General features: G+C 45.7%; 1 protein-coding gene across 2 annotated transcripts in view; it reads left to right on the forward strand.

Moving 5' to 3' along the window:
- The first annotated feature begins 2472 nt into the window (after positions 1-2472).
- TBC1D2B (TBC1 domain family member 2B) overlaps positions 2473-15960 on the forward strand; it is a 103180-nt gene continuing 89692 nt past the window's right edge. For both annotated transcript variants that reach the window (XM_029574938.1, XM_029574939.1), the window contains exon 1: positions 2473-2983. In XM_029574938.1, coding sequence (XP_029430798.1) covers positions 2660-2983 — 324 coding nt within the window. In that variant the 5' untranslated portion in view covers positions 2473-2659. The remainder of the gene's footprint in view (positions 2984-15960) is intronic.

The raw sequence follows: 15960 nt of genomic DNA on the forward strand, positions 1-15960 counted from the left end.
GGCAAGGAGGTTTTTTTTTACTAATGATCTCACACTAAGGGACACACTCTTTCACATGCTCCTTCTCTCACATACGCTGTCACATGCTCTCACACACACACTCTCTCTCACATACATTCTCACTGACACATGCACACTCACGCTGCCACTGACACATATGCTCTCACTGGCACCACACATGCTCACATTTGCATTCACTGATACACACAAGCTTGCACTCATTTGCTTTGGCATACACACACATGTTCTCATTCACATATACTCTCTCTCTCACACACACTGACACACTCATAAATGCCTGTGCTCGTGACTCAGGAAGCTGCCCCTTGAAAAAGTATCTCAGTAGTGCATCTGCGTTGCGCACACACGCCATCCTGTGAGACAAATCAGCAAGGGTGAATTATTTAGCAGGGTGGGAAGAGGGAACTTGTGTTATTCGCTCGTGCTCCCTGGGGCCCCGGGGTGCAGCAGCAGCAACAGATTGTACACTCTGGATTATCTACCAATGGGGACTTAAAATCAAATGTATAGGGGCCGATGCAATAAAGACACGTAGAAAGCGGGCGCCGAACAGTCAGCGCCCACTCTCTTAACGCGCGCATGGTGCCCCAAGGGGGGGGGGGCGCCATGCAATATTTAAATTAGGGGGGTTGCGACCCGCCACAGCTGCCTGTCTGCCAGTAATGAAAACGGCCCCTGAGTTTATCGGCAGCCATTTTCATTACTGGCAGACGGCCGGTTATGAAAACCGCCGTCGAGTTTACAGTTTGTTTTTTTTTTACTTTAAAAAAGAAGTACAGAAAAGCAGTTTTTTCTGTATTTCTTTTCAATGCGCTCAGCTATTAATGCCTGCTCCAGGCAGGCGTTAATATCTGAGCGATAAATGTGCATCTGAGATGCACATTTACCTTTTTGCATTGGGAGTGAATGAGTAATAGGCTCATTCACAAGCATTTGCATGTGATGTGTGCTATATCATTCACTCCGCGTTAGACGCGGGTTAAATAGGCGCCTAATCCCCTTATTGCATTAGCAGGCCGATACAGTATGGTGCGCTCAGCCGAGCGCATCTTTAGCCCCGGTTTGGCTGCGCGTTTTCGACGTGCTATTTTTACCGCTTATACAGTAAGGGGTAATAGCGCGTCGAAAACGTGCGGCCAACCCCCCCAAAACTAATAGCGCCCATCAACATGCAAATGCATGTTGATGGGCGCTATTAGTTATTCCCACGCGATTCAGAAAGTAAAATGCGCAGCCAAGCCGCACATTTCTGCCGGCACCGGGAAAGTGTACAGAAAAGCAGTAAAAACTGCTTTTCTGTACACCCTCCGACTAAATATCATAGCGATATCATAGCGATATTAAGTCGGAGGCCCTGTCATGCCGAGACAGTAAAAATCACGGGAGAGCGCGCTCTCCCGGCGCACGCAAGGCCACTCTCCTGTGCATGTGATTCAGAAAAAAAAATTATTCAAATTAGGGTCCGCGGTAAAAAGAGGCGCTAGGGACAATAGCGCGTCCTTAGCGCCTCTTTTTGGATAGGAGCGGCGGCTGTCAGCAAGTTTGACAGACAACACTCAATTTTGCTAGCGTCTGTTCTCAAAACCGCTGACAGCCACGGGTTCGGAAACCGGACGCCAGCAAAATTGAGCATGCAGTTTTCAACCCGCAAGCAGTGGGCCGATTTTAAATTTTTTTTTTTTTATTATTTTTAACTTTTGGGACCTCCGACTTAATATCGCCATGATATTAAGTCAGAGGGTGTACAGAAAAGCAGTATCTTTATCTGTATCGGCCTGTTAATAAGGGGTAAAGCTAGCACGTCGAAAACGCGCACTGTACTGTATCGGCCTGTATATTGCATCGGCCACAATGCTAGCTATAGCTGCAGAGACCTGGGGCTGATCAGCACACCAAAAGCTATAGGGGCATGGGAAGGAGGTGGGTCTATGTGCTGAAGAGACCGCTTCTCAGATTGCGCAATAGTGGTGATTTTTTTTTTTTTCCCCTGGGCTAAACGTTTTGAACAATGAAAAAAATCTGACCCTCGGTTTGCAGAATCTGTAGGTTTTCTTTTTTAACTTCAGATGGCATCTCTGGGGAGAGGAGCCCGGTAAGGGGGGGGGGGGGGGGCACAGGACTTATTTTCCGTGGGCCAGCTTCTCAGGGCTTGTAGCGAATCGGACCTGGGGAGCGGGGAAGGGAGACTCTAGGCCCGGGCTCGTCTTACGCAGTTTGCTGGGGCTGCTCTTTGGCACCGGAGCCTATCACTGGTTCTACTTCGCTCTCTGCATTTCAGTCTCTGTGCGTCAGGCTGGGATCTGCTGACGGCGGGGCAGGCCTCTTTCCCTTTGTCTTCAGGCACACCCCCCTCTGCTGATTGGCCCCAGCCCTTATTGACCGGGTTTTTTTTTTTACACTCTCCTGTAACAAGGGACACTGTCAGGTCTCAGAAGCACTGCACGAACCCGGGGAGACAAGGCCGCAGAACTACAAGTCCCAAAAGGCTAGGCGGCGCTCTCCGCGGAGGGGGCGGAGTCGGCAGTCGCGCGGCGCTCTCCGCGGAGGGGGGCGGAGTTGGCAGTCATGCGGCGCTGCTGGAGAGAGAGGGGAGCTTCTGCATCCGCTGCCACTGTGGCGAGCGGGCGTCGGAGAGGGAATGCCGGAGGTGGGGGAAGGCGAGGAGAGCGCGGTCGCTCCGCCAGCCCCTGAGGGCAGCCCGGAGGCGGCGGGGAGCCGGGAGCAGGCGGCCCGGCTCTGCGGCCACTTGCACAAGCTGTCGGGCAAGGGTCCGCTGCGGGGCTTCCGGAGCCGGTGGATGGTGTTCGACCCCCGCCGCTGCTTCCTGTACTACTTCAAGAGCCCGCAGGACGCGCTGCCCCTCGGCCACATCGACGTCGCCGACGCCTCCTTCAGCTACGACCCGGAGGCCGAGGAGGGCCAGTTCGAGATCCGCAGCGCGGGCAGGGTGGCCCTGCTCAAGGTAAGCCAGGAGCCCCCTTCCCCACCCCCCGGCTTTTTTTGACTTTAACTTTTCTGCTTTGACAATGGGCCTTGCACAATCCTGTCCCCACTGGGGTCGGGTGGCCAAGCATTAACCACCCACCTGTCAGTCTCGGCCAGAGGGCCAGGAAGGGACCAGCCTCAGCTCAGCCTGCCCTGCGATCCGAGTCGAAAGATATGTGATACAAGTTTGGAAAAACTAGCTCAGGACTACCTGATTTGGGGTTAGCCCTGTGTAGGCACTCTGTGATGCCGATTGTTTTCTGTCCTTTAAGTTAATCATGTCATTTCGTGCCACTTCTTTATTTGTCTTGATTTGTTTATACTTTCTACAATCTCTTTATAATTGAAATGTCTGTGCATTTGTTTCCTGTTTACTGGGAGAAGGTGATACTGCTGACAGATTGCAAGTTCAAGTTCTTTCTTTTCCTGCCATTTTTTTTTTTTTTACATAGTTGTAAATTTGAAGTCTTTTGGCAGTGGTTTCTATTTCCTTTGCACTGTGTTGCAAAGCTAAGGTGAGGGAACATTTTCCCCAGAAGCCACAAATTGCTGCTGATCTGTAGCAAGTACTTGGGTGAAAGAAACCGTTCTTTTATCAGGTGTTTTATTCATGTGTCACTGTGTCACTTATGATATTAATTGTATTTCCAGTTCTACAGTATCTGTGTATCGATTATTATAGCAAACTAGTACAAGAAAACTTGAATGAAAAATCTGTAGAGTTGGGAAATCCCAGATCTGTGCTTTGTTACATCCCTTTCTTAGAAACAAGTTCCCAGCACGTATTAAATTCCTTTAAATGATTAATTGTAACATGGTGCTTTTTCCCCCCTAGTATTGTATCCAGTCAGCCTGGACTCCCATATCTGTTCTTACTGCACTTTCACATGATTTTACTGAATCCCCCTTAGATCCTCCCCTGTGAGGTCTTTCTCCCGCCTCCTCCCTTTCCCATCACTCATTATTGCTTCAGTGTCTTGCACACTCCTGGGTATTTCCTGCTGTTAACATTTTTCTTTCTTTTTTTTGTTTTATTTGTTACATTTTGAATGACACAAGTCAGAAAAACTTGACTTTACAGTAACTAGAATTTTACAAGAAAATAATGTATTAAAAAAAAAAGAAAAACTCAGCAATTTCAGACCACAAGAGGGAAAAAAGAAGGCCAATAGAACATATGTCAAATGCCAATAAACCACGCAACTCATAGCTAGGAGCCACTCTCTCTTCAGTAGGAAACCCTTGAGCTGATCAGGTTGATAAACAAAACATAATTATTCTCCCATTTAACTTGATACTTGCAGGGGAATCTGAGGACAAAATGTACATCAAGGGCCAAGACTCTATGGGGCCGATGTTTAAAAAAAAAAAAAAAAAAAGCACCTCTCCTGGGGGCCCCATGCATTATTTTTTTATGGTTAAACGGTTTTTATTGAATTTTCAAAAAGAAACAATACAACCACCAGAGGGGAGTGTGTCCTGCACCCCTCCGGACAGCAAGAACCATACACGCCTTACAAACCCTGTGCCTCCCCTCCTCCCCCCACCCCCTGCCCCTATGATACCAGAACAACACAAAAATAGTGAGTTACTTCTTGGTAAAGACAAAAAGAATGGGAGCACACAATAATTTGTCCTTAATCGTTAAGCACATAACTTCTCGCACGATGCGGGAGCGACTGAATGTAAGTCTGCCAATTGACTAGAAATCGTCGCCGATGCGTCGGAGAAGTCCGGGCCTCCAGATGTTCCATGTTCATCATAAAATGTAAGCCATTCCTCCAAGCCCAAAAGGACGGGCTGTCTGTTGAACGCCAACCAGAAAGAAGTATCTTCTTACCTACAAGACAAGCCTTTAACAATAACATTCGCGAGCCAGGATCTCGAACACGAACCGGGGATACACAGCCAAAAAGCATCCAGTGAGGCGTCACTGGAAAGGCCACATCTATCAGGTCAGCCAGGTACTCCCCCACCCTCCGCCAAAACCGCTGTACTGGAGGACAGGACCAAAAAGCATGTGACAAAGTACTCAAGGCTGCACCACATCTCTGGCAGCCCCGGGTAACGTCTGCGCGAAAATGACAGACCATATTGGGCGCCAAATAAGCCCGGCTGAGAAACTTAAATTGCATCTCCCTGTAATAAGAGTGTGTCGAGATCCTGGCTGCGCTGCGAAATCCAGCGCGTAATATAAATTTAGTCACAATAAAGACCCCATCCTGGTTCCACCTGGATACCAAGACATCTAGGTGATCCTCCTCCCGTAATTTACGAATCTCCTTGTAATACATGGATAAAGATGGGACCCGGGATTTCCCATGCATTATTTTAATTAGGGGTCATGCTGTCAAGGAGATGCTAGGGTCGATTGTGAGCCCCTAGTGCCTCCTTGATAGCGGGAGCCTGGGAATGCTTGGCTGTCCGCTGGTTAAGAAAATGGACACTGAATTTATCAACGTTCGTTTTCCTAATCAGCACACAGCCACAGGTTCGGAAAACGGACACTGGTTAACTGATTGTCCATTTCCCAAACCTGACCCCTAGCACTTTAAAAAAAAATTTTTTTTTTAATTTTTCATTCCTTTGACTTAATATGGCTACGATATTAAGTCAGAGGATGTACAGAAAAGCAGTATTTTCTGATTTTCTGTACAACTTTTTGGGGGTGCTCAGAAATTAACGCCTGCTCCAGGCAGGCGTTAATTTCTGAGCACAAAAATGTGCGTATGGGACGCGCCTTTTTTTTTTCTTTTTTGCATTTGGAGTGAATAGCTAATAGCCTCATTCACATACATTTGCATGTGATGAGTGCCATTCGTTTCCTGGTGCATTGTGGAGGCACTAATTCCCTTATAGCATAACGGGCTGTGGACGTGCCTATATAACCCGCGTTCAACTGCCCCTCTATCTTTTCATCAAAAATATCTCTTGTCTCTATTGGGTAGCTTTTGCCGCCTCAGGAAAAATAGCCACTTTTACAACCTAAGAAGAAACCATTTTTAATATGAAAAAAACAATTTAAGAATACATTATTTATCAGGTTCTAAATTGCTCGAGAAAGTTATATCTAGTTGAGACTTGTAAAAAAAAACCAAAACAGTTAAGTTTAAATTTTTAGAAGGGTGTTATCTATACCCTCAGACTCACTTCCTGGGAGATTAAAAAAAAATAAATGTTGTAATAGGTGGAAACGCATGTAGGTAATAGCGCTGAACACATGTAAATGCATGTTGATAAGGCTATTATCTATTCACCTGGATGCAAAAAAAAAAAAAGTGCGCCCAAAATGCACATTTTTTTTTTATTCGCCAAAATTAACGCCTGCCCCGAGCAGGCATTAATTTTGGAGGAGCCTAAAAAGTATACAAAAAAGCAGAAAATGATTTTCAGTACTTCCTCTGACTTAATATCATGGCTCAGTAAACGAACAGCCACAGGTTAGGAAAATGAATGCTCTAAAATTGAGTCCATTTTCCTAACCGGCTGACAGCCGATTTAAATATTAAATCGGGTGCGCCTTAAGGGAGCGGATGCTCGGTAATGAACATCCCTTTAACGTGCGCCGATATTGCATCGGCCTGTTACAGTGGGGGATATATAGAGTTCCTGGGGGGGGGGGGGGGAAGAGACTGAGGGACTCTGCCTAGGGGGCAGATTGATAACTATAGCTGCACATGCTCAGTAGGGCATCTTTGAAAGTTCTAGAATCTTGGAGATCAAAGTTCCAGACAGAGCTCCGTCTGATGATGTCACCCATGTGCTTTTTCTGTCTTCCTCAAGCTCGCTTGTCCCTTCTTACCCCCTCTTTTCTGCCTTACTCATCAAACTGCGGGCCAGCAGCGGTAGCCAGCTCTTCTCAACAGTGGATGCAAAAAAAACCCCCAAAAAAACCTGTAATCATACTCCCACCTCGCTTAAGTTTTCAATGGAGTTTCAACTGCACTGTCAGCACAAACAGCGGACGGAGCTGGCACATGAGTTAAGAACTAGACTCTGATCTCTGACTAGGTTGTATTGAGCAGCATGTGGCTACTGAGCTGGACTCTATGACTAATAAAGGACACAGCAAGGGTCATCTGATGACATACATCTCCACGCCTACTCTAAGCAAAAGCCATTACCATGACTGATCACGTACCTAGTTTTGTCCTTGAAACAATTTAAAACAAATATCAAATATAGGTCCTGACACGCACAGGCTAAAGATTTACTCGCAAGAGCTGAAAGATGTCATCTTAACCGTATGCATTTGAGGAAATTGAAGTTGACAATCCAGAGCTTTCTCATGAAGTATGTATGTATTTGTTTTAAAAAATGTATGTCTCACAATCTTCAGTGTTCGAAGCGAGGTAGACAAAGAGTGTTTTAGAGATGGGCATTTCCATTTGAGTACTTTTTGGCTGTGTGTACATTCTGCTTTCCTGCATGCAATAGATACGTCCTGATTTGCCGCCTTTGCTGCATTTGCTTGTGTGTACAGTTTTCCATTTGTGTGGGGTTTTTGTTTTGGGGATTTTTTTTAGTGCTGTTCAGTATGTTTGAAGAGCACTTATCAGTAGTTCAGTCCCTCTGTTCAGAGGAAAGATAAGTTATCTAGTCCTGGAGGAATTCTGCGCTATTGCGGAGTGCAGAATTCCCCCCCCCCCCTCCCTGCGCAGAATTGCCAAATTCTGCGCAGAAAATGGCAGAGACCCTGGCAAGCCGTAAACAGAGCACATCATTCGCAGCGAAGATGAAGACCCTCGGCGTGCCGGTTACACTGAAGATGGAAGGCCGCCGGTCATGCTGAAGATGAAGTTCCCCGGCGGGCCGGCCCGCCGGTCGCGGTGAAGATAAAGGCCCTCGGCCCGCTGGTCACGGCGAACATGAAGACACCCGCGCACCTCTGGTCGCACACCACTCACGGCAAAGATGAAGGCCCCGGTGAGCATGAATGTATGTAGAGAGTTGGGGTATATGAGAGAGGGGGGGAGGGGAGGATGAGAAATTAGGAGGGGTGAGGGGGTGAGAGACAGAGCAGGGGGTGAGCAGGAGGGTGAGAGAGAGCAGGGAGGGTAAGCAGGGGAGTGTGAGAGAGAGCAGGGAGGTGATTGAGTGTGGGTTTCAGTGAGAGGGAGCCATTGTGCAGGAGTGTGTATGTGTGTGAGAGATTGGGAGCTGGTGTGTATGAAAAAGGGATCCTGTGTATGTGAGAGTGCTGGCCTGTGTGAAGGGATTGTGTGTATGTGTGAGAGAGAGTCTGTGTGAAGGGGTGCGTGAGAGAGAGACATAGGTAGCCTGTGTGAGGGTATAAGCAATTCAGCGGCTAGAATTCTAACTAGCACCAACAAAAAAAAAAAAAAAAAGATCATATCACCCCAATCCTCCGGAACTTACATTGGCTCCCCATTAAACAAAGGATTTATAGAGTATCCTTTGTTTAATGGGGAGCCAATGTAAGTTCCGGAGGATTGGGGTGATATGATCTTTTTTTTTTTTTTTTTTGTTGGTGCTAGTTAGAATGCCGCTGAATACACGCTAGTTTATTTGTCGCTTTGTGGATGATAGTGAGTACCTTATAGGTACTCACTATCATCCACAAAGCGACAAATAAACTAGCTCCCATCTCATTAAGCTCTCAACTACAACCACACACCTCCTCCAGACCAATCAGAAGCGCATACAGAGGAACACTGCAGGCTCCACAAATTAAATCATCATTGAGCAAACGAGCGCTATCTTCAGCAGGCCCTCACCAGTGGAATATGCTTCCCCCAGATCTTAGACTAGAACCCAGTCATCAAGAATTCAAAAAAAGATTGAAGACATTTCTCTTCCAACAAGCTTTCCCAGACGATTAATTTTACGGTGACGAACAGACTTCCCAATTCCTAAGTATCCTAATTACCCTAATTATGGACACTGCATCAAGTACTAATTTTAGAATCTGCTACTGGACAATTACCGTTGAGCTCAAAAATTTACTATATTTTATATATATATTTGGCATTGCTTATATTTATATTTATTGATACGTTAAACAGTTAAACTGTCTTTATAAAATATTATATTGCTTTATTTATTTCCAGTTAAACTATTATTACTTTATTTAGCACTATGTTAAATTGTCAATCAGTTATACTGTTCCATATGTTCCTCGGTTCCATGTAAAGCTCCGCTCTCTGTTGAGCAGTTCTTCGTTTTATGTAAACCGGATTGATTTGTAGTCCATACAAGAACTTCGGTATATAAAAATTAAAAATAAATAAATAAATAAGCATGAGAGAGAAAGGGAGCTTGTTAGAGCGTGCATGCAAGAGAGAGGGACCCTGTATGAGGGGATGTGTGTGTGCAAGAGAGTGAGGGAGCCTGTATTAGGGCGTGTGTATGTGCACTAGAGAGAGGGAGCATGTGTGAGAGAGGGAGGGACAGTACTGAGAATGGCATCAAACCCTGGGAGTGGTGACAGAGTGGAAGGGGTTGAGCCTAGAGGTGGAGGGGAGAGATACTGGCAGGTGGAGGAGTTGGAGCCTGAGAGGGCAAAGTGGCCAGGAAGTAGGGAGAGCAAGTGGAAGGGACACTCTTACAGTGAATTTCTAGGGAAATTCTGCTCAAAATATTTAAAATTCTGCATCTTTAAGTAATGTTTTTCTGTTTTAATTTAAAATGTCATTACTTAAGGACCGTCATGTAAATTGTGTTATTTTGACCAATATAAAATTTGCAGAATTTTGCAGAATTTTAAGTTTTTGTGCACAGAATTTTAAATTTTATTTTGTGCAGAATTCCCCCAGGAGTAAATAACTTTTCATTAAGATGCACTGATCAGCTTCAGACTTTGTGTGCAGGTCAGCCAGGATCCTGAAATTTCCCTTATTGAAAATGGCACAAACTGAATCTGCTGCTGCTGAAAAGCACTGCAATGATCCAAGTGAATACATGGATTTAACCTCCTTTCTCTGTGAACCACAGTTTAAAATAGCAGTGCACGCCGAGCTGGTGTCAGTAATTGCTGCATTTCCATTTCTGCTGGACACATTACTTCAGTTGGTTTCTTTTATATTAGAACCCTTTTACCAATAAATATGTGCTCGTTAACTTTTGTCCACTGTGGACTTTTTTCACTTGCTATGTATACAAGATCGCTAAAATGTATAATTCCCAAAGCCTTTCTTACTGGGATTCTGTTTTCGATTACATATATGTTGTAATCCCTGTTCATGTGCACAGCAATCGGAATTTACTGACTGACTGTACAGCTGAAATGTAAATATTCCAATAAGACAAGTGTGACTATTCTTGAAAGTCTCTTTTTCAGGGTTTACTTCCTGCTGTAAGCTAGACAGAAAGATGGAGGCAGACAGCTGCTGAGAAGGGAGGAGAATGTCGAGTAATATTGGAGATAAGAGGTGACTGTGGGGGCAGGGAGCCACTTGGTGAGCTGGATATAGTCCGTACAACATGCTCCGAGGAAAAAGTAAAATGTAATCTAATAAACACTAAAATATCACCTGTGAGAGAGAAATCATTCAGGAGAAGCAAAGGAAGCTCCGGAACAAAGAGATTGTGATCTGAGGCTCAGGAGTAACATCAGCAAATGTTTCTTTACCCAAAGGGTGGTGGATGCATGGCACGGCCTTCCAGAGGAGGGGGTAGAGACAAAAATATGAACAGACTTTGTGAAAGCATGGGATAGCTCAGAGGAGCCCTAGGCGTGAACTCAAAGTATACCGGGCAGATTAGATGGGCCTTATCTGCCAACATAGGGGTAGATTTTCAGACCGCGCGAATAGGTGTACTTTTGCTGGCGCATCAGGCGCAAGCAAAAGTACGTGGGATTTTAGTAGATACGCGCGTAGGCGCGCGTATCCGCTAAAATCCTGGATCGGCGCGCCGGCGGGCCGCCAGCGCGCCGGGACGCGACCTGGGGGCAGGTCCGGAGGGTGTGGCCACACCCCCGGGCCCGCCCCCAAAACACTGCCGACACGCCCCCCTCGCCAAACCCCGGGACTTACGCGGGTCCCGGGGTCTGCGCGCGCCGGTAGGCCTATTGAACATAGGCGCACCGGCGCGCAGGGCCCTGCTCGCCTAAATCCGCCCGGATTTGGGCGAGCAGGGCTCTTAAAATCCGCCCCATAGTCTATGTTTTGGTTGGAATACACTTTTTTTTCTTTTATTGCCTTGACCCTGTCTCTTAGGTCATTCAGAGTGTTTCCTTGAAATGCATTTAGAGAAGAGCCCCTTTAACAAAGTGAATCATGGACCTTCGTTTCATTTTGTGACACCGCTGTGATGCATGCAGTGCTATAGTATTTGAGTTGGCAACACACAACATAGGTTATAAGGAAACTTTTTAACTAGGAACCTGTCTTTCCCAGATCATGAGAGCAGGTAGGCAATGTTTGTTTTAAGACGCATCTGTTCTTGCGATAAGCTCTTATACTCAGAATTAAGTCATGTTTGGACGTGTCCAATGTATTGAATGAGCTTATTGTTACCATTAACCCCATTTTGTTTAAGCCTCCACTAATTCACAGTTTTTCTAAAATACTACTGAAAAGAAAAACAAAGGGGGTCAGACATTTGCTGTTAGTATTTGAATTGCACTATTTTAAGGTATTCTTCGTGTTTTGTGTTTTTGAGTGACTACAGGGCAAATCAAGTAGGTGGGTGGAAAGGTACCAGCAGGTACCCCCTGGAAGTACTGTAGGAATGCCTTATGCCCCGGACAGCATAGTCTGTAATTTTTCAAATGCGCATGGGGAGGATCTTGGATGGATGTTTAAAAAAAAAAAAAAAAGGATAAGAGAGCAGCCAGAAGGAGCAGAGAGCGTGACAGAATTCCCCAAGCAGAAGAAAGAAGCAGATCCAAGGCTGAAACAGTGTGACCGGCGCAGTCCCCTGGCCCCCCAGCCAAAGAGAAGGAAGAGGAGGCAACATCAGGAAAAATGAGGCAGGTGGGGTATGTCAGGCCCCGCTAGTAAATGACAGACGCTCCCCCTACCTCCTAATGGGGGTCATGGGAGGTCAAAGGTAGCATCTGCCCCAATCATATCGCGTCCCCATGCAGCTAAGGAAGCAGAGTGTTTGGCCCCTGTCAGGTAAGGAAGGGATGAGAAGAGCAGGATTCGAGGACTGTGCACGAAGCGAGAAGGAAGGGGGAGTGAGGTTGCTGGGGGGGGGGAGGGAAGGGTGATTTGAGGGTGTGAGTAAGGAGAGGGGAGGAGAGGGGAGGAGAGAGAGCTTGTATAGGAATGGGTGAGGGGGGGGGTCCAAAAACACAAAAACGGAACACGGTCAAGCCTAATCACAGGATTCGAAAAAAATACAAAACTAGACCGTTGCCTTGGAAAGTCGATCATTTATTGATCCAGTGCTTACGGCATTAGATTGAAGGAAGAGATACTGCTACTTTCATACAAAATTGAATTTCAATTCCATACATACAATTTGGGATTAATGAGCCCCCTGATGCAGCCGATAAGGCGAAACGCGGCCAGAGTTGGGCAATTTTAATTTTAGCACTGGATCAATAAATGATCTACTTTCCAAGGCAACGGTCTAGTTTTGTATTTTATGGGTGAGGGGGGTGCACACTCCCCAAGTCAGAAATGCCCGCACCATGTACTCCTGCTATCTAGCACCCAAAAAAGCTTATTGGGAGGGGGAGAAAAGGGTGAAGGAAGATGAATGCGTGTAATCTCCGGCGAGTGAGTGCTGAGGGTAAAGAACACCTCTGGAGGTTTTGTGTACTCCATGGAGCACGTCACTTTCTAACTGCAGTAAGATACAATGTGTGAAAATGCATCCCAGGAACGTTTTCAGTACGGAATAACTTCCTTTCCAGCTGACAGGAGGAGCAGGACCGCAGGAACGCAACGCCGCGCGCAGAGATACCGACTCTCTCCCCTCCAGTGGTTCCACCGAAACCACATCAGCAGTGGCCCAGGGTCGCCTGTTGTCTAGCAAGCAGCCACGTGGGAACTTGCTGCTGCTTTTAGGGCTTAATGCCCACTGCTTTAGCTCTTGTCCTTGATGTAAACTGTTCTTTGTTCTCGGACTTCCTCTAGAGAAACCAGACAGCTGCATCCATTCAAAACGGTTGCAGCCGATAGACGTTCCTGCAGAGCAGCGCCCTTTTTTTCAGGAGGAGTCCTTTTTAGCTGCAGGCCTGGGCACTGCTGCTTAAGGACCCATGCTGTGGGAAGGGAGGCGGGTGGAGGTATAACAGCACAAGATCCCTAGAACATAGAGGCATGGTTGCACCCCCTTGGGTGCTGCCTCAAAAGAGTTCGGTGGCAGTGGTTCTGAAATTATACCGCACATTTGCATGCATTTGAATACATTTTATATTAAACACGCAGAATGGTTTTACATTAGAGTTTGCCAACCTTCGTTGTGCGTCTGGTAATTTATTTTGGTCTTTCGCTTATTTTTCGTTCATTTTCCGTTTCCCCCCCTTCTGGCTGTTTCTCTTGTCTGCCTCCACTATTCTTTGACTCCTTCAGAGACTTTTCTTCATTGTCCTGTTTGAGTCCCCCCCCCTGCAGTGTTTTTCTTATTTTTTTTTTTTTTTTTTTTTAGTCTCTTGCCCCCTCTATCACCCTGTTCCATTCTCTAGCCCTTTCTTCTCGTGCCTCTCTCGTGCTTCCCATCCTCACACTCCACTCCTCCTCCCTCGCCCCTCACCACCCGGATTCCTGGTGTTACCCCTGTGCCAATTCCTGGCCCTCCGTGGCTGGCAAGAGGAGGAGGAGGGTGGTGCTTCGGACATTAAGGTCCTTTGCCAGCTGGAGCTGGCCTGCTGGTTTAAGCTGTGTTGGACATGTTGAAAATGTGCAGTTTTCCATGCATGTCAAACTGCCAGGGGGTGGCTGTGGCTTGGCCGACAGTGTAAGAAGATTGCCGCTCCTCTTACCAGCTCGAGGATGGAAGGAAGGAACATAGGGAGAGGGGCAAAGAATTGGTCCATGGAAGAAATCATGGGTAAGAGGGGCAGCGATGGGATCTCTTGACATTGACATGGGAGTGTGGAGGACAGACAAGGTGAATGAATGGCCGCCTGCACGCCTACCTGATGAGCAGAAAACTGTCCTGGCTTCCTCCTGGACTTTTCTGGCAGTTTGCTGGCTTCCCACACTTTAGGGAAATGGCAGATTGTGTAGTGAGGTCCGAATTTTGCAACCTTGCTGCTATGTTTCTAATACCATGGAGATAGGAGAGGCAGGGGACAGTGTTAAGGCAACTGGGCAGAATAGAACTGAGGGCCATGGGCTTCTATATCCCATGAAACAAGGACACAAAAGGCTTTGGTGTGCAGTTGTATGAAATGACAGAAACAGTTTACACGACAGCATATTATAGTAAGCCTACAATGTTATTGTAACCAAGGAGGAGGAGAGCTGTTCAGTGTCAGAAAATGAGGAGGGGGAATAAGACATAAGTGTGTGTGTGTCTTGGAAAGGAGGCTTGATTTGATTATCTGAGCATAGAATTGGGCTCATTGCAGGGGAAAGAGGCCAAAGATAACTGTGCCCAGTACATAGAGTTGTAGAGGCCCAGCAGGTTACACAGGCAAATGTACCAGAGAACCAGCTGCTTTCATTTGGAGGGAATATATTGCAGACAGGAAGGAGCATTCAGAATTACTGGTTTTCATATGTTTAAAAGATGGTAAAATGTAAAGCAGTAACACGGTCCAAAAAAAGAGGATCTTTTTTTACTAGCAAATGACAAAAGCCCTCCCCTTGCCTCTAAATCCCATTCTAATTTTTATTTTAAATTTTATGGAAACAAATTCTCAAACGTATTGTTAAAGACCCTTCATGTTTGCAGGCTGTCTACTATACCTGCATGGTGTTTTAACTACAAATTGATTTGTAATCTTGCCCAAGTATAATCATAGGTCCTATAATATTTTAATCTTGCTTTTTCTGAATTTTCCATTGCATATATAGAAGAACTCAGAAAATGATTCCAACTTGGCTTTAATTTGGTGTACCCCCTGAATTTTCTATTGCACATAAAGTTCAAAAACATAGGTCCAGTTTAGCTTTAATTTGTTGTCTCCCTGACAAGGTCCTTGTTTCGGAATTCAAACTTTCCTGCATCAGGAGGGACCCTGTGTGAGCGCTTCAGCTTCTATAAAGTGGTTTCTGTTTGGTTATCTTCCAAGGTTTCTGTGCATCCAGAAATTGGGGAGAGAGAGGCTAAAAACCAATATAGTTGTTTGTCATCTCATGCATAAAGGATCTGAACAATTTCGCAGTACCCGTAAAATGCTTGTTTCCAGTTTGCAGAAAACTGTTTCTCTGAAGCAATGACAATTATAGAATGTGCCTCAGTTACTAAACATTAATGCTTATAAGTACATACAATATATGGTGTAAAGGACCTGGTGCCCTACTCCCCTTCTTGCTAAAATAATTGTACCTCTCCATTTCCTCTACAACATTCAGGGTTTGCCGTGAGGTACAGATCTGGTTCCAGGTTAAGTATTGGTCCAATTTTTAAAGTTTTACTTAAAATTATTATTTTTTTAAGTTGGCTATTTGAATATCTAATGTCTGTCTGTCTGTGTAATCTTACTGTTCTTCAGAAAATCTGTTCTTTCTCTGTATAAGAGAAGAACAAATATTAAAGCAGCAGTATATGTTGCAGGAAGAATGTCTGTCTGCCAGCATTCGGAAATCTTTGGCATTTGCTTGAATAATAAGTTCCATGGTTTGTTTTCAATAATTTGCCTGCTTTGTTAAGAACATAAGTTTCCTTACTGTATCAGACCAAGGGTCCATCAGCATCCTGTTTTCAACAGTGGCTAATCCAGGTTATGAGTACCTGGCAAGTACTCAAACATTAAATAGATCCCCTGCTATTGATGCAGGTAATAAGCAGTGGCTATTCCCTAAACATGATTAATAGCAGTTTTTGGACTTCTTCCCCAGGAACTTGTCCAAACCTTGTTTTTAAACC

The sequence above is a fragment of the Rhinatrema bivittatum genome, chromosome 13, assembly GCF_901001135.1.
Source record: "Rhinatrema bivittatum chromosome 13, aRhiBiv1.1, whole genome shotgun sequence".
Classification (NCBI taxonomy): domain Eukaryota; kingdom Metazoa; phylum Chordata; class Amphibia; order Gymnophiona; family Rhinatrematidae; genus Rhinatrema; species Rhinatrema bivittatum.